This window comes from Malus sylvestris, chromosome 9 (assembly GCF_916048215.2).
Source record: "Malus sylvestris chromosome 9, drMalSylv7.2, whole genome shotgun sequence".
Taxonomy (NCBI): Eukaryota; Viridiplantae; Streptophyta; class Magnoliopsida; order Rosales; family Rosaceae; genus Malus; species Malus sylvestris.
In genome coordinates this window covers 9541755-9566573 of record NC_062268.1, presented here as the reverse complement: position 1 = coordinate 9566573, position 24819 = coordinate 9541755, and the positions used below count along the sequence as shown (strand labels likewise).

Here is a 24819-nt window from a genome sequence, read left to right as displayed (position 1 = left end):
AAGGGATATCTCCGGAAATATCTCTTTCACCAAAGTTACTGGATTAAATGATTCGAACCTTTAAAATTTCATCTAACAATAAAAAATTATTACACCTTTTAAGAAATCAAAACAAGTAGATCGTTGGATGAAATTTAAAAAATTCAGATCACTTAATCCGATGATCATAATTGAAGATCTCAGGAGAGAATCTCTTTCGAATATAATAACCTTTTGGTGTGTGAACTTATTTTGATATTTTGCAAATTTGCAGTGGTGCCCTTCACAGATATAGACCCTATGTCAGTCAACTACCATTTTAATATTTAATTTTGATGACCAAGACTAAGTCAATGGTCTTTCCAAAAACAAAAATTGAAATTTTATGGTGGTTCTTTTAGCTGTCTTATTACTTATCTCATTAAGGAAAGAAATTTTGACGATGTAAATACACTATTACGGTGACGCTTCGTGCTAATAATATAATAATATGTAATGTATGTTCTTGTATTATTAGCACAAAATGTTATCGTGACAGCAAAACTATATCATCCAAATTTGCCTTGTGAAGGCGAAAAAATTTAATTTGATCTTGGAATTTTCACTTTAAAGGATACATCATTTGAGGTGGTGACTTTCTCTATTGGTGCCACACAATTGAAAAGGTCGTTAAAAAGTTTTTTCCCACGTAAAGTAAAAGTTCTGACTAAAAGATGGTTGAATTTGATCAGTTGGTTTAATTTAACATTTTGTGGGTAAGGTCATCTTCAACCGAGGGCTAATCAAATGGCTTGTTTTAGCTCTATGGCTTTTCAAGAAATTAAGGTCATCTCCAACCGAGGGCTGACCAGATGGCTCGTTTTAGCTCTATGGCTTTCCAAGAAATTAAGATCATCTCCAACCGAGGGCTGGCCAGAGGGCTCGTTTTAGCTATCTGGCCCTCCAAGAAATTGATATTTTAATGAACAATACATGGCCATATTTGCCTCCATCTCCAACAGAGAGTCCAATGGCCATAGGGCTCGTTTTAGCCCTGTCACAAAAAACCGACTCCAACCGAGAGTCAAATGGTCATAGGGCCAAACATAATTTATTATTTAAAAACTACAACTTAAATTCAAATCCAACCTCTAAGTGAAACAAATTATGTAAAGTTTTGTAAAAAAAAAATATGATACAAATTTTGTAAAATAGAAGTTATAGGAAAAAAATGGAATTTAAAAAAAAATATGAAACAAATTTTGTAAAATCGAAGTTATAGGAAAAAAATGGAATTTCAAAAAAATATGAAACATATTTTGTAAAATAGAAGTTATAGGAAAAAAATGGAATTTCAAAAAAAATATGAAACAAATTTTGTAAAATAGAAGTTATAGGAAAAAAAATAGAATGAAGTGAGATAGCATGGAATGGTGAAAATTATGTGAGAAATGGTGTAGGAATGACTTAGGTATTTATAGGAAAAAAAGGTTTAAATTCATTATAAAAAAATTTTAAAAAAAATGAATGCAACAGCTAGTCAGCTAGCCATTGGAATCAAATTTTTGTTTAAGAATTCCTGTCAGTTATATCTGACAGGATTTTTTGAATTTTTTGCCAGCCCCGGTCTGGCTGGCTGGATTGGGCCAGCCCTTTGGACCTTTCAGATTCCATGGGGCCCACGAGCCCTCTGATCTAACCCTCGGTTAGAGACGGTTTTCAGACTATTTTCGACACTCTGGCTCTCTAAACCCTTCGGTTGGAGATGGCCTAAGTAGATGACTAGTAATTTCAAGGGTTAATTTTGAGGATGGGACATTCAAGTTTGTTTTTTTTAACAAATGATATTTATCTATATTAAGTAGAGGGGGTAGACTTAGCCTTACAATGAGCTAGTAATAATATAGTTCAAATTCATATTTGGTGAGAATCGAACCTAAAATCTCTCACTTACAAAGAAAAAAGAATATCACTAGACCGTAATACTAAATGACCGGAGATTGAAGTTTTAGCTTGGTTCAAGATTGCATATCTTCAATTTCGGCATATGGTTAGGCATGCATGCAATGAAAGTAAATAATTATCTCAAAGGTAAGAAATTATGAAACCATTCCTTAATCCAAAGCATTCAAAACATTTTATGCTCTTTTGGAAGAACTTTAATGTTTGATGGAATATTAAAATCGTTGTTGAAATTCCACTAAGAAAAATAATATTAATGGACTACTCGACCAATTCAAAGTTATTATTAAAAATGCGGATTCGTGACATCATTTTTTTTACACAACATTTTACACGTGTTTTTGTGGGAACTCACTCCGTAATGTATTTTGATAATCCGAACCGTCTATCTTTTAAAATATTATTTATAAATCATCCTTGTAAAACTAGACAAATTCAAAACATTAAAATATTCATTTATAATGAAAAAAATGTAACGTATTGTGCTACAAAGAAATTCTAAATCCTTAATCATTTTGGATGTCTAATTATTTTAGGATTGACTTAGATATTAAGGTTGACCTCCAAAACCGTATGGTTTATTCAATTATTGTTTTCGAGATTAGTAATTTGGAGTGGTTGAATTGAATCTTCCGTGTGAAGACAGTCCGGAGCCTGGAGGTTTGTTGACCACAAATGAGTGTTCACATTGTGATGACTTGGATTTGCCATGTGTTAAACCCATTTTTCTGGTAATAATAATGCTAGAGAGATTAAATTAATTAATAAAAATAGAGAAACTAAAAGACATGGAAGTTGATGATTAGTTTATTACTTAAGCGTTGATAAAAATGTTCATTCCTATTAATGACATATCATTTAATTTGTAAATTATATTTACAAATTTAATCTCCTTAACATTATCCTAATCCTAACTGTGTAAGAACAAATTCAAACTTATAGGCTGGTTAGGGATGGGCTTTGTGTGGGGCTGAGGCCAGGGATGGGCCAAATATGTCACTTCCAAAATGGGGTCAACAATCCTTGATGTCTAAGCATTTAAGAGTTGGCCCATTTTTTGGACAAGTTTCATTTTCATTGTAAAGGGGATAGATCTCCATTTTCTTCAAAAAATAAAGATTGGTTGCGAAACTCACTTCACATTGAATTTTAATGATCCTAAAATTTTAAGACAAGTTTCATTTTCATTATTAAGGGGATAGATCTCCATTTTCTTCAAAAAAAAAAGGAGATTGGCTATGGAACTCACTTCAGATTGAGTTTTAACGATCCTAATTATCTATTTTTTAAGCTGCACTTCATAGATCATCTTTGCAGATCATATGATTTGCCATCAATAGAAAATAAATACGTTAACTAATACTTAAATAGTAATCAAATCATCAACAATCACATTATATGGTTTACAAAATATAGTTTAGACAAAGTGGGTCACTCCGTTTGCTCATTCCACTTTCTATAGCTTGTTGTCTTGTGCATATTAAGGGTGGTGCTACTCACACATATCTTTTTATTTTTCACATACTTTTATTAATTTTTGTACCTCGATCATTTTCAATTCATTTGATTAGACGGCTAAAAATTAATGTATGAGAAGTAAAAATGGGTGTGTGATAGGACCACTCTAATCAAATGCATGCATCTCTAGCCAATCTCCAATGAAACTAACAACTAACACTTTTGAATAAAAATTTGCTAACTCTTTGGAGAGTGGTTAATATTAATAATCCCAATATGTTCTCTCACCAAGAAGTGCAAAATAATATTATATACTTTTGCTAACCAAGTAAACAAAGCATGGATCTGATATGTGAGATTTTCTGAACCAACCAAGTGTGCACGGATATCACTCATTTAACAAAACATTATCTCAAAAGGTAAGTTATAAATACTCCTCTGAAATTATTCCTCAATTTTTTTGAGCTTCATCTCTTCCCCTATTGCATGGCAACTCACCTGAGTACCTGTTCATCTTCTTCAGCCTCATTCCCTCCCTCTTCATTCAAAAACCAGACACCTCACTTCATAAAGTTCATCACTTTGCTCAGAGAATCCCATTCCTCCAGATGGGTTTCTCAGATTCCCCTCAGAATCCTCGCCAGAAAGCACTTTCAGCTCAAATCCTCAAATGGGCATCCGCTCAATGCTGTGTCTTTCAATGCCGGTTCGTTTCTTGGTTTTCTGTTGATTTTTTGCTACTCCTTTTGGCCCTTTGTTTAATTGTTTGAGTAAAAAGTTTGTTTATTTGCTTGATTTGCTTCCAAAGTGTGAATTTTCAAAATATTATATTTTGATTGATTGATTGTTTAGGATTGTGATTAAACCACAAGAAACATTCTTTATTGACAGACAATATCTAATTTCAATTATGTATGATGCTTTTTTTGACCAGTTTCAGAAAAGCACTTTTGACAACTGGAAATCATTCTTCTAGAGTTCTACTTAACCTGGATTGAATGCGTATAGATACAATTTTAGCAATAAAAACTACAATTAGTGACTGCAAAGTAACTTGCTTTGGAAGTTATAGTGTTTTTCGGATTTCGAATCCACATATTTTTCATCTTGGTGCTCCATTTAGCTGTCTGCGATCTGTTGTGCTTTCATTTACTAGGTTAATTTTCTTTGTTGGGTTTATTACTGCTCAATGTAAAATTGGTATTTGGAATTTGTTCAGCTGGAAATACTCTGGGACAAGAATATACCGAGCCTCGTGGCAAATCCTTTCCCATCTCGGATTCAGAAAATGTAGCATCTAATTTAAGCATAACTGTTGTTGGTGCTTCTGGAGACCTTGCAAAGAAGAAGATATTTCCAGCGCTTTTCGCTCTTTATTATGAAGATTGTCTACCTGAGGTTACAGTCTTCATCATGTCATCAGTTTTCACTTGGTGATCGTACCAAACAAATGGCTAACTACGTTCTATATGCTTATATCTTTGTGTAGAATTTCATGGTGTTTGGTTATGCTCGAACTCAAATGACTGATGAAGAGCTAAGGAACATGATTAGCAGAACCTTGACTTGCAGGATAGATAAGAGGTATGTTGTCTTGCTAAGCAAAGGTGAACAGGCGGTTACATGAATTCTTTGTGTTATCTACAAATTGGCGTGCATAAATGACTTGCAGGGAAAATTGTGAGGACAAAATGGATCAGTTCTTGAAAAGATGCTTCTACCATGCTGGTCAATATAATTCCGAGGAAGATTTCGCAGAATTGGACAGCAAGATGATTGAGAAGGAGGTAATGCGTACTAGATCTTTTTCTCTTGTATGTTTAATATGAGCTACTTTTGTACATGCAGAAAACTCATCGAATACTAGATAAGTTGATGTAAATTGGGATTTAAGACAGATGGCGGAAAATTAAATCTTGCAGGAAACCTTATTATTATTTGAATGTACAGATTAATTGTCTTTAAATAGATTTCAAATCTATTAAGACTATCAATAAAAGTTTATATCCGAGAACCGACCTTTGACAAGGAACTCCTAGATGAAATACTAATCTGAATATATATACATATATATAATGGTGGTCTGGTAGATGGCATGAACAACCATCTTTCTGACAGATATTGATGTACATTGACAATAACTAACATTTTCTTACAAACGGCTTGATATCTTGGATGGTGCTCATTTGCAGGCCGGAAGCAAGTCAAATAGGTTGTTTTACTTATCAATACCTCCAAACATATTTGTGGATGTGGTCAGATGTGCTAGCGTTAAAGCTTCTTCAGCAAATGGGTGGACGAGGGTAATTGTTGAAAAGCCATTCGGCCGTGATTCGGAATCATCTGCGGAGCTAACTAAATGTTTAAAGCAATACCTTGCTGAAGACCAAATATTTAGGTGAATAAATCTCATGCTTTATGAATACTCAGATTTATTTGATTTTAACGAACGAAGTTTGAGCTTATAAGTAATACTTTTCAGGATTGACCATTACTTGGGCAAGGAACTTGTCGAGAATCTATCAGTGCTTCGCTTCTCAAATCTTGTTTTTGAGCCTGTCTGGTCTCGTAACTACATTCGTAATGTGCAACTGATCTTTTCTGAAGATTTTGGCACAGAGGGAAGAGGAGGGTGAGTTTCTTCGTCTACAATGTTGTATGGCATTAAATTATTCAATCACCTGACCGTGATTACCCTCGTTTCCAGATATTTTGACAAGTATGGGATCATACGGGACATAATGCAAAACCATCTTCTGCAAATATTAGCACTGTTTGCTATGGAAACACCAGTCAGCCTAGATGCTGAAGACATTAGGAACGAAAAGGTAAATTTCTCTGTTTCCGATCTCATTTATGTCAAAATTCTGTTTTTTAAGAAATTCTATCCCAGAATGTTATGGAGATCCTACCTTAATGTTCTCACCTTTGAGTTGATCATGATATATTTGATTGGGGGAGATGATCTGAACTCAGGTTAAGGTTCTACGGTCAATGAGGCCACTGCTGCTTGAAGACGTAGTCATTGGTCAATACAAGGGTCACAGCAAGGGCAGTAAATTGTATCCTGCTTATATAGATGACCCAACTGTGCCAAAAGACAGCCTCACCCCTACATTTGCCGCAGCAGCTCTCTTTATTGACAATGCCAGATGGGATGGAGTTCCTTTCTTGATGAAAGCAGGAAAGGCTCTCCATACTAAGCGGTATGTCGAAATGTCTAATCTCCCTAAGGATCATTTATTTTTGTATTCCCTCATATTGTGAGATGCAAATAGTTGAACAACCTTATTTCTTCGCTATGATTACTTAACCAGAGCAGAGATCAGAGTCCAATTCAGACATGTTCCGGGAAACTTGTATAAGAGGAACTTTGGAACCGATTTAGATAAGGCTACAAATGAGCTAGTGCTTCGTGTACAACCTGATGAAGCCATATATCTGAAGATCAACAACAAAGTCCCTGGTCTTGGCATGAGACTGGATCGAAGTGACCTGAATTTGCTTTACCGATCAAGGTACAATACTCTTGTAGGCATTAGGCTGTACGAAATGGTCTTAAATCTCCACTAAACTTTAGTAAACGCTTAACCAAATGGTGATGCTTATACTAGTAAAAGTTTTTTCCCTAATTCATTAACTTTTCTGCATGATAATCACTTGCATAATTAACACATTATTAAGAGTATGACTGCTTTGTGAAGGTATCCAAAAGAAATACCAGATGCATATGAGAGGCTACTCCTAGATGCAATTGAAGGGGAACGAAGGTTGTTCATTAGAAGTGACGAGCTGGATGCTGCTTGGTCACTATTCACGCCATTGTTGAAGGAGCTTGAACAGAAGAAGATTGTTCCCGAGCTCTACCCCTATGGCAGTAGAGGACCTGTAGGACCGCATTATCTTGCTGCGAAGCACAATGTCAGGTGGGGTGATCTCAGTGATGATTGACACTTGGTAAAGTTACATAAATTTTGCTCCGCGGTTTTTGCATGCTCATGTCTTGTTCTTGTTCCCCGGTTTAGCCATTGATTCTCGTCAATGCAGATATTGAAATACTAAAATGTTTCTGTTATGTCGTGGTTATTCTGGTGAATCATTGAATCATCACATGACTTTGTGGATTTTACTCACGGTAAAACAATTTTAACAACTCTCAATTGTGAACAGTATTGGTGAGATTGTTGAATGTGTAATATTGGACCGCAATGGTGGAAATCTTTCTATGGACACCAAACATGCGCTCTAGACACAGAGCCTCCAACTTTCCCTCCCTCTTCTCGGAAATTCTAGATTCGGCCTGCCGGAAACTCTCACAAATAGGTCGGGCTAGCATGTTGGTCCCATGCCCCAAAGAAGGGTTTACAACCAATTACATTGTATCATTGGTCATGGACGACATGGTGGCATTCCAGGAGGTGTAGGGAAGTCTCTCTCCACGCACAAGGCTTGCCCTTTGTGCGAGAGTAGCCGCACACAAGAACCTCCTCCCGACTTCTTGCACCAACAATAGTGACTCCTCGTTCCCTCCTCGTAATCCGCTTGTCCTTTCTCTTAAATCTTGGTTCATAAGTTTCATGTTACAAATCCATCAACAATTTGAAAACTTAATTGTCTCTTTATAATTTTAATTTATGTTAACGGAACCCTAAAATTGATTTCAGGTAGTAGGTTCGAATCCCAGCAGTTTTTCCCATGCATGTTTTTCTCTCTATTTGTTTCAATAACCTTCGAATTCAATGGCCATAACCTATGGCTCAAATACCACATGTAAGATTAATCCAACCGCAACCAAGATCAAAGATTAAGCCATAGAACTACCAGACATGATCAACAAACTAGAAATGCGTTTTTGCAATTCGAAAGACAAACATACCTGCAGAATTTGTAACAGAAGAAGCCATTGCATCCTCTAAACGGTGCACATTTTCTTCTCTTGAAAAAAATCAACACTCTTCCTAACAATAAGTCTTTGGATCAATAACATATTATGAGAGTAACGGTCGCTATTTATAATAGATCAATCTCAATGACTCTTATTAGAATCATCATAAGAAACCAACAACGGATCCATATTATATCACGATTGTATTACAATTTCAAAACAAAGTTCTAATCCAACAAAAAAGACAACTTACCACTTTCCAACAAGACTTTTCCATAACAATTAGAATCATTTAATTGAGTGTTGGGAATCAAAAAATTTAAGCCAAAATATCCAACGAAAGTAGATCGATTTTTTTTCGCTACAATCGGTTCTAAAAATCAATTTCATACTCAAAATCTAAGACGTGTCTCACGTTTAAGAAATCGAATAGTTGTATCTTGTACTCGCATAAAAACCCAAAAAAACACCAGACATAGCAGGAATCTGACTATGGCAATGCTCTCTAGACTCTGAGCTTCCAATTTTTTGGTCTAAAATGAAGCCACCCAAGTCTCCCTCCCTCTTCTCATAAATTATTGTTTAGGGCTACCGGAAACTCTCTCACAGATAGGAGGGGCCGCCGGGCCGGGATGTTTTCCTATGCCCAGAGGAAGGACTTACAACCATACGACACATGGTTGCATTCCAGAAAGTGTAGGGAACTTTCTCGACTCTCCCTTCACGCACAGGGCTTGCCCTTTGCGAGAGAGCTGCCGCACACATGAACCTCCTCTCCTCTCCCCTCTTCTTGCACCACAAATAGTGGCTCCTCCTCCCCTTCTACTCCGTCTGTCCTTTCTCTTAAATCCTGGTAATTGACCCAAGAGATTATATTCACACATCTTAAATTACTTTTTCTATATTTTTTTAATTTTTTAATATTTATTTATCAAATGCTAGTGATGTGTAGAAAATATTAAAAAATTAAAAAAATATAGAAAAAGTAATTTAAGATGTGTGAATATAATCTATCTTGAACTAAAGATGGTATAGTCAAATTATGATTTGATAGGATTTTAATCAATTCTAAAATTAGAGTGTAGTCAATTATGATTTTGAAAGATGATTTTAAAGGAATTTGAAATCATTGTGTAGTCAAATTAGGATTTAAGAAGATTTTAAAGAATACAATCAAATTCATGGATAGTCAATTATGTTTTTAAAAATGTCTACCAAATCTAAGTGTAGTGAGAATATAAAAATGAGATGTGATATCCACACACTCTTTTTTACTTCTTACATATTTTTTTAATTTTTGATCGTTGAATCAGATTAATTGAAGAAAATCAACGACAGAAATTAACAAACAGTGTGTAAAAAGTAAAAAAATATGTGTAGATAACATATCCCAATGAAAATTTGCTAGGATTTTAATAAATAGAGAATTTTGATGGATTTGAGAGTGGATTTTATAAATACCAATGCCATCAAGAATCCAACCCTCCCCCCTCGTATTTCTTTTCACATTCATTAGACTTCCTCTCTCAGCTTAAAGTCCTCAATCCCTCGAGGTATTGCTTTTCTCTTCTGTATAGTTGTACTCAGTCTGCAAACGTAGTGCTAAAACCTCCGAGACTGATAAACCCAAGCTTTGAGGAAAACCATATCTGTTGTTTGACAGTGCCGACAGCGAGCCAAGGAATTGGAATGTCTTCACCCATTGTTTGAAAGCTGGAAGCTTTTCTGCAAAAACCCATTTGTTAATTTGGTGGCTTTTCCAATAACTAACCGGTGGAATTTGGAGTTTTGCTTGGCTGCTAAGGTGAATTTGACTCCTTTGGAAATTACCCATTTCCTGTTACAGAATTGGATTCTTATTTCTTTCATTTCGTTTTGTACAGCTAATAGATGATTTTGATTTGGTACTGTGATTTGGTCATTTTGATTTGTATAGAGCAGCGAATCATATTGAAATAAGACAAATTAACCCCAAATAATGGATTACTTGAACCCCAAATAAAGAAAAAGGCTATGCAAATGTATGCAAATTGCTCTAAGTTCATGTAACAAAATGTATAGAGACCTAAACAGTAGGACGTGTTTTAGAAAACTAGTCTCCAACTATCATCTGAAAGCCAGTAATTGTTACTATGGACATGTGGAGAGACAAACAAGGTGACTGCAACAATAGTTGACAAGAGTTTCAGGTGTTAATCTTTTGAAATCCTAAAAAATCCTAAAAAACCCATGAAAGAAGATAATACAAATCTATAATGAAAATCCACACAAATCTGTTAAAATTCATATAAAATTATAAAATCTATTAAAATCCATTGAAATCTGTTACTTAAAAAAAAATATTTTAAAATCCTCTTAAATCCAAATTGACTGCACCTCCTATATTTGAGCATCAACAAATAACATGATAATAAACCGCACCTTGAAAAGTTTGTATGAAAGTTAAGTAAAATCATAGTTCTTGCTCTTCTTGTTGCTGATGATTAAAAACAAAGTTGAAAAAGAATAGTGCTAGGAGACGGATATGAGGTCAATATCAAGCAAGGCAAAAAAGAAATGACAAAAACTAGAAATTCAAAATAATAAGATCCTTACAAGTGGTTTATAGCTTAGTTAGTTACAAACATTTGTTTATGCACTTAAGATTTCGTGTTCATTCTCACTCTGCGTAATTAAATGAATTTAGTGTAAATTATCTTATTATTTGTCAAAAAATAAAAAAAATAAAAAAAAACCAAGAGAGAAACAAAGATATATGTTGGTTCGGCTTTATATAGCCTACATCGAGTTTAAAGGAAAAATTCTACCATTATTAAAATTAACAAAATAAAATTACAAATGAGCATCGAACGAGGAGGCGTTCCTCCTCAAGATGCTTTGTTATCTTTACTGTTTTTGTGTTTTATTTTTTATCTTTTAGACTAAATAGGAAGAATAATATTTGAATACTTAAAGAATGAGTAGGAGTTCCTATTCAAAATTGTTCGTTGTTTATTCATAAAACATCGTCTTTATAATCTATACTATTCATATTAAATCACTCTATATGGATCGTCCGCAAAAAATTAATTAAAACTAAAGTCGTGTAGAGGTGAAAAAATGCATCCTTAATATTTTTTTTTTAATTTAATAGTTTCCATTAGGGGGGAACATCTGTATTTTTTTCTTTTCTTTTAGAGGTGGTGTGAAAAAAATAAAAGCATTAATCTAAATCCTAATTCTCCAATAACTCACACACCCACTTATACGTATCGTCGCACTCTTCTACGTCTGAACATATACTTCATATCCCCCTTTTTCATTTGCATTCATTTTTTTAATTACTCTCACCACCATAGTCGGCTCAACTATCATCTCGAGAACATACGAGAACATTTGAAGAACCCAAGTCTAGTTCCTACTTTCATGTGAAATCATTCATTCTGTATGCCCAAAACAAATATAGTTTTGAAGAGATTCAAGACTTGGTTCATATATCTATAGTAATTCTCTCTACCAGCCATTGATTTTCATTTGTAGGGTTTATGAGTGTTTGTTTATGTGTGATTTATTTCTGGATTAATTAGTTATTTTTATTTTACTGATTTTTTTAATTAATTTTCTATTTTTATTGCAAATGATGATAAAAAGGGCGACATAGACATTCACAGTATGGGAGGAAAGATGTTTGTTTTTAATTTGCGTGCTCAGAAGCAAAATATTGGGACTTGGTTAGATATATACGTTTTGTGAGAGTTCCTTACTAATGTGTGGACTTCATCTAATCTAATAACTTTTTAAAAGAGGTACATCTGTATTTCTGCCTCTAATAAAAATTAATTGGGGCAATTTATATATCCACCTCTAATTTGTAGGTACTAAGAACAATTTTCACCCAATTGGTAGACTTGAGTTTAGGAGTGAACTTGTGTGACAATTAATATTTATTTATTTAAAGAAAAACTAACGAAAAGTTCTAAAATTTTTTAGTTTTAATTAAAATGACAAAATAAAAATGTTAATAAATAGTACCATGAATGATTTTTTAGGTAAAAAATGTCTTTAACTTTAAAATTGACCAATAACAAAAGTGTTTCATTAAGACTTATTTTATTTAAAATGAACTTTAACGAAAATGTTTTCATTAATTTTTCTTTAATTGTCTTGACTTCGCTTTACTACTTTTCACCTATTGTGAATAGTAACTACTATGACAATGCTTTTCACTAATTATTCAACGGATAAAATTAATTTAAAATAGATACTATGGTTATGGTACTTCAATCCGTCATGAATAGTAACTGTCATAGATCTAAACTTGAGGCTACAATCAACATGGCTACTGCAAAAGACTCCATGAGCCATGGCCTGAAGAAATGGATGGGAGGTGAATATTGAATCTACCATGGTTGGACTTGCTCTAATAGTCACTGTTCTTGTAGCGATTGATGATGAACGAATGATGGGTAGTTTGTATAACCAAAGGGATAATAAAAGGAGGAGGGACATGGCTGAAAAGGAGGGGATTCTCTCTTTTCCTAATTTATCTTTCCTTTCCTTTCCTTCCTTCTTATTTGAATGGTTACGATTAAGCCACGTTAACATTTTATATTGATTTTTTTTATAAAGACAATAAAATAGAAAACAAAGTGTGAGAGGAGAGGAGGAAAGAAAATCCTACTCCGGTTGAAAAAGGAGGAAGGGACATGGGTCCAACCATGGAAAGTCCATATTTATAATGAGGTTGATAGAAGGATGCATGAGCAACTTCATCGTTGCAAAGGCCCTTAGGATAAGTCACTATTGAATAACCTTCGATGAACAGTAATTGTCTTTTGCATCTTCATATCTACACTGAATAGTCATGGCAATAGGCAATAAAATATTAATATTTTTTATTTTATAAAATAATAAAAAATAATTTTTTTTGTAATTTTAGATATGATTTTTAATCTGTCTAGTTGTACCACGTGTCATTAAATAAGAAATTACTGTTAAGGATAGTATTAATGGTGATATAATAAGACACTTGTCAAGAGATTAGCAACGCTGTTAGAGTTAGTTATATTGTGACTTAAACATCAAGTTTTATATAGAGAATATATAGTCTTAGAACAGATTAGATTGTATTCATTCAAAAAATACAATATATGAAAGTTTTACTTCTCTCTCTATCTTCTCTTCTCTCTCTCAAGCGTAATATTGCATATTCTTCCTTGTGGTTACAACTTGGTTTACAATTACAACCCAAAGTATTTGAGAAAATATAAAAGTATGGTGTAAGTTAGAAGATAATGATAACATATTTATTGAAAAATTAAATCAATTTTTTTTCTTCAGATTTTTATTAATTTTTTATTAATTTTATATTATGAGTAATGTCACCCTGACGTCAGCGTTGCATCACCCCCACCTCGAGCTCTCGGACCAGCGATTCACGCCGGGTCCCTTCGCTTGGGCCCCCTTCGACGCTGAAACCCGCATGCGCTGGACTTGATCGCCCCAACAATTGGGCACTGTGCAATCCATTGTCCATCGGGTTTAAGCCCCTGTTGGACTTGCTCTAAATTGGACTTGGATTCTCTCACCTTCTCTTTTCATCCCCTTTCATCTTCTCCTCTTACATTTTTTATTTCGTCTTTTAAAAAAAAAATATTAATATAAAATATTAACGTAATTTAATTATAACAGTTCATATAAGAAGGGAACGATGGAAAAGGAAAAAAGGAGAGGACTTAATCCTCCTCATAAATTTTCTGAAATGTGAAAGCACAAGGGCTTGCAGATGGGCATGCAGAAGGTAGCAGAAGCCAGGCCAGCCAGTGATATGGGCTGTCTCGCTCTCCCCCCCTCCCCCCTCTCTCTCCCTCCCTCCTTCTCTCTCTCTCTTTCTCTCTTTCTCTCTCTACCTGTGGCTGAGGATTGAGAGAGAGAGGTGAGGATATATGGTTATGATAGTTAAAGACTGACTGTGGCAGGAACCCTACTATAACCCTAGTATCTAGTACCTAGAAATTAATAGCAGTAGCAGCGTACTCTCCTACTCCAGCTGTTTTTAATCTGTATTTTTCTTCCCAAAAAAGTTGAGAGAGAGAAAGACACAGACAGATGGGGAAGCAAGTGACATAGACAGTTGTACTTTGCTAAAAAAGATCTTTCAGTTATATTCCATCGAGACTGCGCCAGATGATTAGACATAAGCATGCCATTCTAGTCAAAAAGCACTCTCCTGTCTTTCCCCTCGACCCAACCCTTCCCTCCTCCTTCTTCTTCTTCCCCACGCTCTTATCCTCTGCGTCTTTGCACGCCCATCTTTTCTTTTTGTTTACTCAAATAAAAATTAAAAAAAAATCTTCTCAATCGATATATAATTTGTCTTTGGCAAATATAGTTGTTTGATGTGCCTCGGGGCGTAGTTAGAAAACGGAGCATGTTGTCTTTTTGATTAATTGAGCTAATTTGAGGTAAATGGTTATATGAGAAATTTTATAGTTTTGAAACATCTAAAAGCGTGCTTTGTTGAGTGATTTGAACAAAGGAGATTAAGAAGTTGACTGATCTCGCTAGGAGATTGTGAGGACCGAATACAATTATAGTTATAATCATGTCCAAGTTTCGCCACTGCATGCCGTCATATTAACTTTCTGGAAAATGTGTAAATGACATTTGTGAAATTTGCTTATGAGGTGAAATTAAGTTAAAGATATACTGCCAAAATCTATTTAATTTATGTTCGGTTTCGATTTAGTTTGTTATCATTATTGTTAGAGCATTTCCAATAATGTAAATAAATATAATAGACAAAATTATATTATAATGATTGACGTGATAAGTTGTTTATAAACAAAATGTATCACTTCAATAGAATAGACAAACTAAGCAAGCAAAATTTTATTTTATTATTTTCTTTCACCTTTGATATTTACATATATATATATATATATATATTTTTTTTTTTTGTCTTTTCCGCCTCACATGGAATACTTTATTATAAATAAATATGTCATAATACAAGTGGTTGAATATGTGAAGAAAAAAAATCCAACCACTTGTACTGTGATATTTGATGTACCAGGCTGTGTTCCTGACACACTAAAAAATTTATCCATATATAGAAATATGCAATATTGCCTAGATTGAGGGAGTAGGCAAAGTTTACCTACTTAATTGACAACTTTATTGGAGCTTAATTTTGCCTATATAGCTCATCACAAGAGTTTAGTTACGAGTTTGAATATTTATTTGACTACTTTATTGTTGATGCTGTGAGATTTGAGATCTACGTTATTAATATGGCTTTTATATCCAAAATTACAAAGAGTTAGTAAGCAAGTTGTGCATGGCACGTTGATGTTAATCATCTCCTATTATATGCACATGCAGAGCAGGAGAGGTGCAGTGGTCGTAGTACGAGAATGGCGGACAAAATGTCACGCTTCCCTTAATTTTTTGGAATCTATAAAACTTTGTATCATCATAGCACCAACTTCCTCGAATCTAAAAATCTTTTTCAAGTTTTCAACTCGTACTCGAGTGTTGATTACCTTCTCCTATCATTTATTCTACAAATATTGCAATCAAACTATTCAACGGATTTTAAAATAAAGGCTTGACTATGGGATAAAAAGTTTTCTTTGATCGAAGAAATAGATTTGATTACAAAATGGTCTGAGAGAAAACTATACTAATATACCGTTGATCATGGTAATTTATGTAATTAATTTAAACTAAAAAAGTAATGTAATTTTATACGTAAAAGAATCATTATGAATTAAAAGGTAGCACTTTACTTTATGAACTAATCTAATTACCATATTTCGACAAAAAAAAAACCATATATTTGAGAATGTATTTGACAAAATTAACCGTGTAAAAAAAGAAATATTTAAACTTGAAACAATGAAACACATTTCAATAATATGAAGAGATAGTTTGTTTGTTGTACAAAACTAATTAACATTCATTTTTCTACAACACAAACAAAACAATAATCCATCCAAAACCAAAATTTCTTATATCTTCCTTCCTCTCTTGGCCCCTCACAAGTTCACAACTGACAGGCTCACAACATCAAACCTCGAGTCCTTGTCCATAATCTCTATTGATTCGAAGGCTCTAAGTTTTCAACTCCCACAATTTAGATGTTTAATCATTGTCACCTAATCTTTTATTTTATATCTTATGTTTTTCTATGCTTTTTTTGCCTCTCTAAGTTTGTTAATGATTTGGTTGTTACCATAATTAATCAAAGGAAGAAATATGTGAGCATAAATAGCAACACCTTGAAGGATGGGTGTGAAATCGTAATTAAAGTTTAATTTGATGAAGCACAAACAGATTTTTATATATTTTACAATCTGAATAACAAAATAACTTCCACGCATCGGTTGAATACTGGTCGATGGTTCTATCACTTTTATTAGTTATTACGTGTTTCAAAATGATAAACAGTTACTACTTTTAATATGAATTCAACAATTTGCATAATAAAGTTCATCGGAGTTGTAACTAACTTGACCTACTAGTTATTAATATATGAACAGCGGTTTCCAGTACAGCAGCGCCAGTTGCTACTTACTACTCCCTAATAACAATGGTATTTACCATGCACTCCTTGCAAAATCATCCTCAGGAGCCAAAAACAAAATAATTTTTTTTTATTCAATGCCCATTTTCTTGACAATCATCTGCAATTGATACAGATACAGGGAGACACGATCTTACTTGAACAGGATGCAGAGTGACCAAAAGGGACCAAGGGGAGCTAGGGCAAAAAAATCTACTGAAAAATCCAGGGCTAATCCTTAATAAGCCCTGCGGTTTCAGAAACCCCCACCCCTTCCCCACCGCCCTCTTTGCAGGCCGGGAAATTAAATCAACCTCCCACCCCCTCTCTAATTAGGTTGGACCCGGCCCCCTTATTAACTCACAAAAATAAACAAGAAAATGTTCTTCATTTTCCATAATATTATGTCATAAATTGATTATCTTCACTATCAATTTATTACTGTGAATGTGAAGTGAATTTAGCATTCCTATATTCCCGATGCAATTTTCTCCCCCTAACGAAGGAGAAATTTTTTATTGTGACGGGAATACAGGTGATACACCATGTGTTTTTATGTAATGACAGTGGTGTACCATCCCGTGTGACGATTACACTGAAAAATCTTTCCTAACGAAGATTGAATATATGACAAAAACAAGAAGATAAGTGCGGAAAGGGAAAATTAAAATGATACATTATTTTTATTGTCTAACATTAGTTTTTTTTGGTTGTTAAAGAAAATGTACACTCTCAATCCATTAATTTGCACTATAAAATAACAACTTTATTATTTTTCAAGCGAATTCATTTTTTTTTTCTGTATTTTTGATTAACTATCTTTAACTCGTTTTTTTGTTTTTTGCTGAATGATCTTTAAATGTTGATTAAAAAAAGAATGATTATGATCATTGATTATAAAATTATTAACATAAAAATATATTAATCACATTTGATTGGAAAAATAGGTGCACCTAAAATGATTTATATTGCACCGATCGAATACGCCCACACAATAATGTCCCCCGTCATGAAATATGGTCTCCCATATACGAGGTGGATGCAAACATTGATTATGTTTTAAATTATTTTATTGAGTGAGAGAGGGTGAGAGAGTGTGAAATTGCATATAAATATCCAATAATCACACAGACCTTCTTTTGGGTCCCTCGCTTGAATTGTGTCTTTATCCATACCTTTACCTTTTTGTCCTTGTGTCTTCTTCTCCCACCTCTTTCTTTGTCATTTTCATGTCTACCTCTTACAGTTCGGCTCCATCATCAACTTCATCATCTTCGTCTTCCTCCTCATCCCATGACGGAAATGGAAACGACAGTGCCAATGCAGCTGGTCCTAGCAGTGTACGAAGAGGTGGTGATCTCGAAGGGCCATCCTCCTCCAGACGACGTTCCGTAAACGAGGTCTGGCCTGAGCCTTTTGTGGAAGCCCTCGCTGCCCAAGTTGCCATTGAAGCCTCTCGCTCCGTCGGACGACTTGCGGCTGCTCCAGCCCTTGCTAATGTGTTTCAGGTACGTTTTCTGATAAGCTTAAACAATCTTTAATACTCTACTCATACTTTTTGTTCTTCTGGCTAATTAACTATTAACACATGAAATCTTTTGATTAACTAGTTGTGTTGCAATGTGAAATATGTGAAAAATTGTGTGCTTGTTATATAATTCTGATTATTTTGGGAGATCTTTGGCATGGTACGCAGCGTTAGAATCCGGCTAGGTCTTACTGAGAAACTGATGGTTCTTATTCCAAAATGGAGAAAATATTAGTCTAGTCAAAGAGCATCATATGCATAAATACACTAGAAAAACCTGCCAGACCAAAATTAATTCAATTGATGATTCCCCTAAAAATTAAATATATTTAAAAAAAAAGGTTATGGGTTTATTTTTCCCTTTATTTGTGAAAACATGAGAATTTACCAATAAACGAGTATAACGGGTTCTGGGTTTTGTTCTAGTCCTCTAGATAGTATAGTGGCACCTTTTTACAGAGCGAAGGATTCGAGCATGAGCGCCGAGAGGAAAACACACTGTTCTGGTATACTAGTTGGTTCAGCTACATTCGAGAGAAGAAACTCTTTTGCTTCAGAAAGTAATTGCTTTTTTGAAGGGTCATGCTCTCAATGCTCTTCTATGCAAAAATAATTTAATGTCCCTTTCACTAGTAGGAGGTTTGTGTTTGGCTTCTTTGGCCTTTCACTTCTTTCCCTTTCCAAATCTAACGAAAAAGAGTTATTTTGGCTTTAAATTCCCCTTTTTTTGCCCTTATGAGCTCTAGCAATCCCTCTCCCTCTCTCTACTTTTTTGACTGAACTTTTCTACAAATTTTTATTGGGATGCCTTTCTTCCTCTTTTTCTCTCGGATAAGGACCTTTAAAGCTTGGTTTTATCACTTAGCAGTGTTTGGAAATTGGAATTATATAGCAAAATTTGGGGAGCTGATAGACTGGATGGATTGGATTGTACATAAAACTTTACGTTTCTATATCTAGCTAACGTTTGTCTTGCAGTTATATTTTCGCTGCCATAGCCATTAATGTTCTTTTTTGTTTTGGTGTTTTTTAGTACTATATGCAAGAATATTATAGCCCACTTTAATTCAGACTAAATTGGAGTTCAAAGTACAACAATAGTCATGCCAGTAACGTACAAAAATTCATCTTCTGTTTCTATCTTTTTCTATAATTAATATTATAAATCTGTTATGCAAGTCCACAAGAACAAGATTCCAGGGATCTATTACCGCTGGGTCTTTTTTTAGATTATTTTATGTTTTTGGAATTTACAAGATTATGTTTTTGACATTTAAAAAGTAACAAAACAGAATGGTACTGGATAAAAACAGTATTACCATCTAATATTACCACTTTTCTAACCTGAATAAAATGTAAGATGAAAAATTTGAACTCGAAAGACTAGTGGGTTAATGAAAAACCACATCCATCAAAGAAATTCTCTACTCTAATACTCTTTCAAATTATGGATGAAAATGATTTAGAATCTTAAAAAGGAATTTCAAGTCAGAACTTCATGCCCTAGAAAATGCAAAAAGTTCGAAGAAGCTTTAGATTGAGTAGCGGGTTGAGATGTCGAGATCCTGACAGATGATGGGTTTTGAAGGGCCATGTCAAAAAAAACCTTGCATGCAACTGATGCAACTGCATATGTCATAAAGTATATGGAGACCAAGTTTCCCAAAAAAAAAAAAAAAAAAAAACAGAAAGAGTACTTGGAGCCCAATGCTTGTTTGGTTTACAAGGTGATGTCTACTGGTCAACTCCAGAGGTGTGCATGTCTCTTGCTACTTCCAATGCAATACCTTCTGGTGACTTCTATTTCTCTATGTTTGCTTCTGGTGACTCTTATTTGCTTTGTCCTTTCTTGAACGTTTGAAAATTGTTTTGGAGCCTAGCTAGAGTGATGAAATTGATTAACCTATAGTATGTTAAATTTAAAGTAATTTCACCCTTATTGCTAAACATATTGTGTGAATGGGTAAATATGCTTGAATAAGTATAATCTTCTAAGATTAAGAAGGAAGTTACAACCATTGTAACGAAGTTTGTATTCTTTTGTCTCACAATTTGACATGTCTGCTGATATATTTAAATTTACATATTATATTAAGTTGTGTTTTTATTTAAGAGCGCAATCTCGTTTTGTGCATGTCAGTGGCAAACAATGAGCGTTAACATATTTCTTGATTTTGCAAAACAGAATCTCGCTCATGATAGATTTCGATGTGATTTAGATCAATATTTTTGTGAACATAAAATAATATCACAAATTACATAATAAGCATGAAACCATTACCCAAGAACAAGAACATGATGGGGTCTCCAAGAGCAAGAAAAACCAAAAAAGAAAATAGAAAAGGAAAGAAGATCCAATTAGAGCGGGAAAACGTGAGTGGTACACGCACGGGTGGGATTTAGAGGAGTCAAAGAAAGTAGGGGTAAGGGGTGAAAAGTTCTCTGCTTTTTGACAAGACAGGCTTTGGCTACACGTTTCTTGGAATTGAAAGGCAACTATGTGTGGGGAAGCACGCAAAATTTGCAATCCTATTTTTTTTATTATGTCAAGATATATGTATATGTTTGTTCATAGTTTTCTAGGTGGTCGATCTTTGTCCATTTCATGGTCTCTAGCTAGGTACACAAATTGTTTCCCATGGAATCAAAAGTTCTAGTATAAAATCGTCCTGCTGAGTTTAATTAAATTAGTTAGAACAATAGTCTGATTACCTGCTAAGTCAAAGTTCGAATTTCTATAACCGAAATTAGATGTATTTATTGTAACTAGTAAAACTAGAAAATCACATATAATCTTGTGGAATGCAAATTGATAGAGCAGTCTTGTAACTGGAGGTGCCATATATGTATTATATATATATATATATATATTATATGTTGTAAGACGTTGGATTGGGTAATAAAAATGTAGAGAGCAGAGAGAGAGGTGTTAGTCTCCAGTATCCATGACATCAAATAAAAAGGGACTTGGATTGTCTGCCCTCCTATTTAGGTGCCCTCTTCGTGCCTTTCTGTTTTGTGTGGTCACGGTTAAGCCACGTTAATATTTTATATTATTTTTTTATAAAAAAAAAAATAATATAAAATGTTGACGTGGTTGATCACAAAAACAAAAAGGCACGAAGAGGGCACTGAAATTGGAGGGCAGAGAATCCAAGTCTAATAAAAAGCTCATCCAGCAGGCAAGCAGGTAGCAACAATCCACACAGATATAGAAGGAGAGGAAATAGGATTCTCTATTCCTATTCTCTTTCATCCTCCTCCTCTTACATTTTGTTTTTTATCTTATTAATTTTATAAAAAAATTAATATAAAATGTTGACGTGATCTGTAACGAGAAGGGAAGAAAAATGAGAGAATCCTCCGAAGGAGGGAGGGAGATGAGAGATTTGCAGACGAAAATTGTACACCACACAGCTGCTGCTACTTTTATTTAGACCTTCTCTGACTGATGTCTTTTCCTCCTTACTCATCTCTTACACTCCCTGGCTCCTATTCTTATGACGTGATTTGTAACGAGAAGGAAAGAAAAATGAGAGAATCCTCCGAAGGAGGGAGGGAGATGAGAGATTTGCAGACGAAAATTGTACACCACACAGCTGCCACTTCTTTATTTAGACCTTCTCTGACTGATGTCTTTTCCTCGTCACTCTTCTCTTACACTCCCCGGCTCCTATTCTACTATTACATACTCTCCATCGGGCTCCACCTTTTAGGCCCGCTCACTCTCTCCCTCTCTCTCTCTCTCTCTCTCTCTCTCTCTAGGGTTTACGCGCATGGCTTCAACTGTCTCCTCCGTGGGGCTAGGGTTTTGCATTTGCTTCTCTTCAGTCCATGGTGATACTTTCTACCCGTAGTTAATTTGCCCTAATATGTGCAAACAGCCCAAAAACCTCAACCCACGTACAAATACTAAGAGATCTAAATCTTTAATCGCTATATTTTCCCCACTTCCTGGCACGACGAAATTTTACCAACTATTAGAGAATTTTTAACCTGAAGAACTAATAAAATATCAAAGATATGTTAAAATACAAAGTGTTGTTTAAGATGTTAAGTTACATTAACTGGTTAAAATAGCTTTTTGGCATTGTTCCCTAGCTATTATAACTAAAATATTAGTTCAGTGAAATTTCTTTTGCACTTTGGAAGAATTTTGAATCCTATCTCTATAATTGGTTAAACAAAATGAATGATACTTTACGTTCCAAGTTGGTTACTAGTTTTAATCCTTGTTAAACTAGCGAGTGAATAGTGTCATAAAATTATTGTAGCTACTCAATTAATTTTTTATGTCAATAACACTCTATTTTAACAGACTTTAAATATTTATTATTAACAATTCAAATCTAATTCACTCATTTTCTAAAATCACATTTTCTCTTTCTTTACTCTTTGGTCACGAGTCTATCATTGAGTTTTATTAAATTTTTAACATTTAATACAAGAACCCTAACTACATTTAAAGAGTTTGACACTGTTCTCTTGCTATTTTAACAAAAAATTAAAATTTTATCCTGGAGATGATTTTATGGAGTTTTTTTTTTTTTTTTTAATAAAATTTTAGTGGTTTTATGGCTTCTTCGGAGATGCTCAAAGTTGAATTAGTCGGTTTCTCCTTCATGTATTGTATTATTACAGTCATTCCTTTAACTGGTTAAAACACATACCCATCAAATCTGAAACCTCTGTTAAATACCCATAATAACACTACCTACTCATGCATGCATTCCCATCTCTCCACATATAATTAGAAAGCATATATTTTATTAATTTTTTTTATTTTTATTGCATGCACAAAAAATAGAGAATTCATATGCGTTTTAGTTTTCATGTTTTCCATTCAATATAACGTGCATGCATGAACGAGCTGTAACCTACTCTTACTGAAACTGATCGCGTACGTGACATCTTTCCGAGTGCAGGTTTGTTCGACGTGGCGCGCCGTCTCGCGCTCCGACCTTCTCTGGCGTCGCCTTAGCCGCCGTATCTGGGGCCGGACAATTCTCCTTCGCGACAGGTGGCGAGACGAGTACGTCTACTGGCATCGGACGGCCACAAACTTCCGAACCCGGAGGTCCACCCACACGACCCTCCACTTCGATCCGTCCGACGTCGAAGACCCCGACGGCCTCACCTGCCGATGCCTCACCCTCTCCGACGCCCATCTCGCCTGCGGCTTCGCCGACGGCACCGTCCGCCTATTCAACCTTGCCACTCGCCTGCATGTCAGCACCTTCCGGCCCCATCCCCGCGACCGCCTCGGCCGATTCTCCCGCGCCGTTACCGGCATCGTCATAACAGACACCACTCTCACCTTCGCATTGCTGGACGGAGACATCCACGTAGCGATCATCAACGGCCCGCAGATCACTCGTAGGGCCCACTTGGGCGACGTGGTAAATGATGGGGTTTTGGTTGATTTCACTGGATCCGAAAGATGGTGGGTCGGGCTCTATGCGGGTGTTCCGGGTCGGGCGTTTCACATTTGGGATTGTTTGACTGAACAGTTGACTTTCGTCGGCGGGACATTGACGGATCCGGAGGCCGTGATGGGGTGGCACATGCTAACGGAGATGACCGAGTTCGTAGGCCGAGTCCGAGTCACGAGTCACGAAACGGCCGTGGCGTGCACGAGCGTGCGCGTGATTGTCTTCGATCTGAGGAATCAAGGGTTTGTGTTGAGCGAGGAGGAGTACAGGAGAGGGATAATTGTGACTGCGGCTGATGTGAGCCGGACGGCGTTCGTTATAGTGGGGAGGAGGGGTTTGGCTAGCGTGCGCCGGACTGACACGCTGGAGGAGGTCTGTAGGTTTAGCGTGAGTAGGGCGTCGCAGATGGCGGTGATGGGGTGCATGAACGAAGGGTACGCGCTAATGTGCGGCGGTGGGGTGGTGAGGGTGTGGGAGGGGGAGAGAGGGGCCTATCTGTACAGTTTCATGGAGATGATTGAGGAAGTCAACGCTTTCGTATGCGATGAACGACATGTCGCAGCGTGTTCCGGGGGTACGACGCTGCACCTTTGGGACTTTGGTGCAGCAGATTGATTAGTGTAGGGGGTTAAACGTAACTTTGGTATAGAGTAAATGTTAGATTTATCAGACATTAGAGTATCACATATGAAATGTGATAATGTATTTGATTAAAATTGAATGAGATAGAGTCATTGATTGGTGCGGTACTTACAGATCAGCTGCCACACTATGCGTTAATCAAATATGTATTAGTTTAGGTTCCTAAACAGTCCATCATGCCTTTTTCTTACCAAAGGAGTAAGTTGACGTGTATTGAATCAGGTTGATATGAACAATCCATTAAGCTTATTTTTTTGATTAAATGTGTAGGTAGATGCATATTAAGGAAGGTTGATTGATACAATTTATCGAGTTACTTTCTGACATTTTGACTAGTTGAATAGTTTTTACGTTAAAATAATTCAGAATGATACGTGGTATTTAAAAACAAAACAAAACATAGTTAATG

General features: G+C 35.3%; 2 protein-coding genes across 2 annotated transcripts; both read left to right on the top strand.

Moving 5' to 3' along the window:
- Nucleotides 1-3805: 3805 nt before the first annotated feature.
- LOC126583306 (glucose-6-phosphate 1-dehydrogenase, chloroplastic-like) lies at nucleotides 3806-7615 on the top strand. Its single transcript, XM_050247644.1, has 10 exons — nucleotides 3806-4084; nucleotides 4598-4776; nucleotides 4868-4962; nucleotides 5051-5165; nucleotides 5571-5776; nucleotides 5861-6010; nucleotides 6086-6206; nucleotides 6355-6584; nucleotides 6696-6896; nucleotides 7083-7615. The coding sequence occupies exons 1-10, from the start codon at nucleotides 3865-3867 to the stop codon at nucleotides 7327-7329; spliced, it is 1764 nt and encodes a 587-aa protein (XP_050103601.1). The 5' UTR covers nucleotides 3806-3864; the 3' UTR covers nucleotides 7330-7615.
- Nucleotides 7616-17977: 10362 nt separating this feature from the next.
- LOC126583158 (transcriptional regulator STERILE APETALA-like) lies at nucleotides 17978-24506 on the top strand. Its single transcript, XM_050247460.1, has 2 exons — nucleotides 17978-18316; nucleotides 23262-24506. Exons 1-2 carry the CDS (start codon nucleotides 18038-18040, stop codon nucleotides 24381-24383), a joined length of 1401 nt encoding a protein of 466 aa, XP_050103417.1. The 5' UTR covers nucleotides 17978-18037; the 3' UTR covers nucleotides 24384-24506.
- The last annotated feature ends 313 nt before the right edge of the window (nucleotides 24507-24819 follow it).

What these genes read in the sequence shown, in the direction of transcription:
- LOC126583158 (XM_050247460.1), top strand. Translation starts at nt 18,038, where the DNA reads ATGTCTACCTCTTACAGTTCGGCTCCATCATCAACTTCATCATCTTCG. An exon ending in CCCTTGCTAATGTGTTTCAG is followed by an intron (nt 18,317 to 23,261) that starts GTACGTTTTCTG and finishes TTCCGAGTGCAG; the next exon opens with GTTTGTTCGACGTGGCGCGC.
- LOC126583306 (XM_050247644.1), top strand. Translation starts at nt 3,865, where the DNA reads ATGGCAACTCACCTGAGTACCTGTTCATCTTCTTCAGCCTCATTCCCT. An exon ending in ATGAAGATTGTCTACCTGAG is followed by an intron (nt 4,777 to 4,867) that starts GTTACAGTCTTC and finishes ATCTTTGTGTAG; the next exon opens with AATTTCATGGTGTTTGGTTA. An exon ending in GCAAGATGATTGAGAAGGAG is followed by an intron (nt 5,166 to 5,570) that starts GTAATGCGTACT and finishes GCTCATTTGCAG; the next exon opens with GCCGGAAGCAAGTCAAATAG.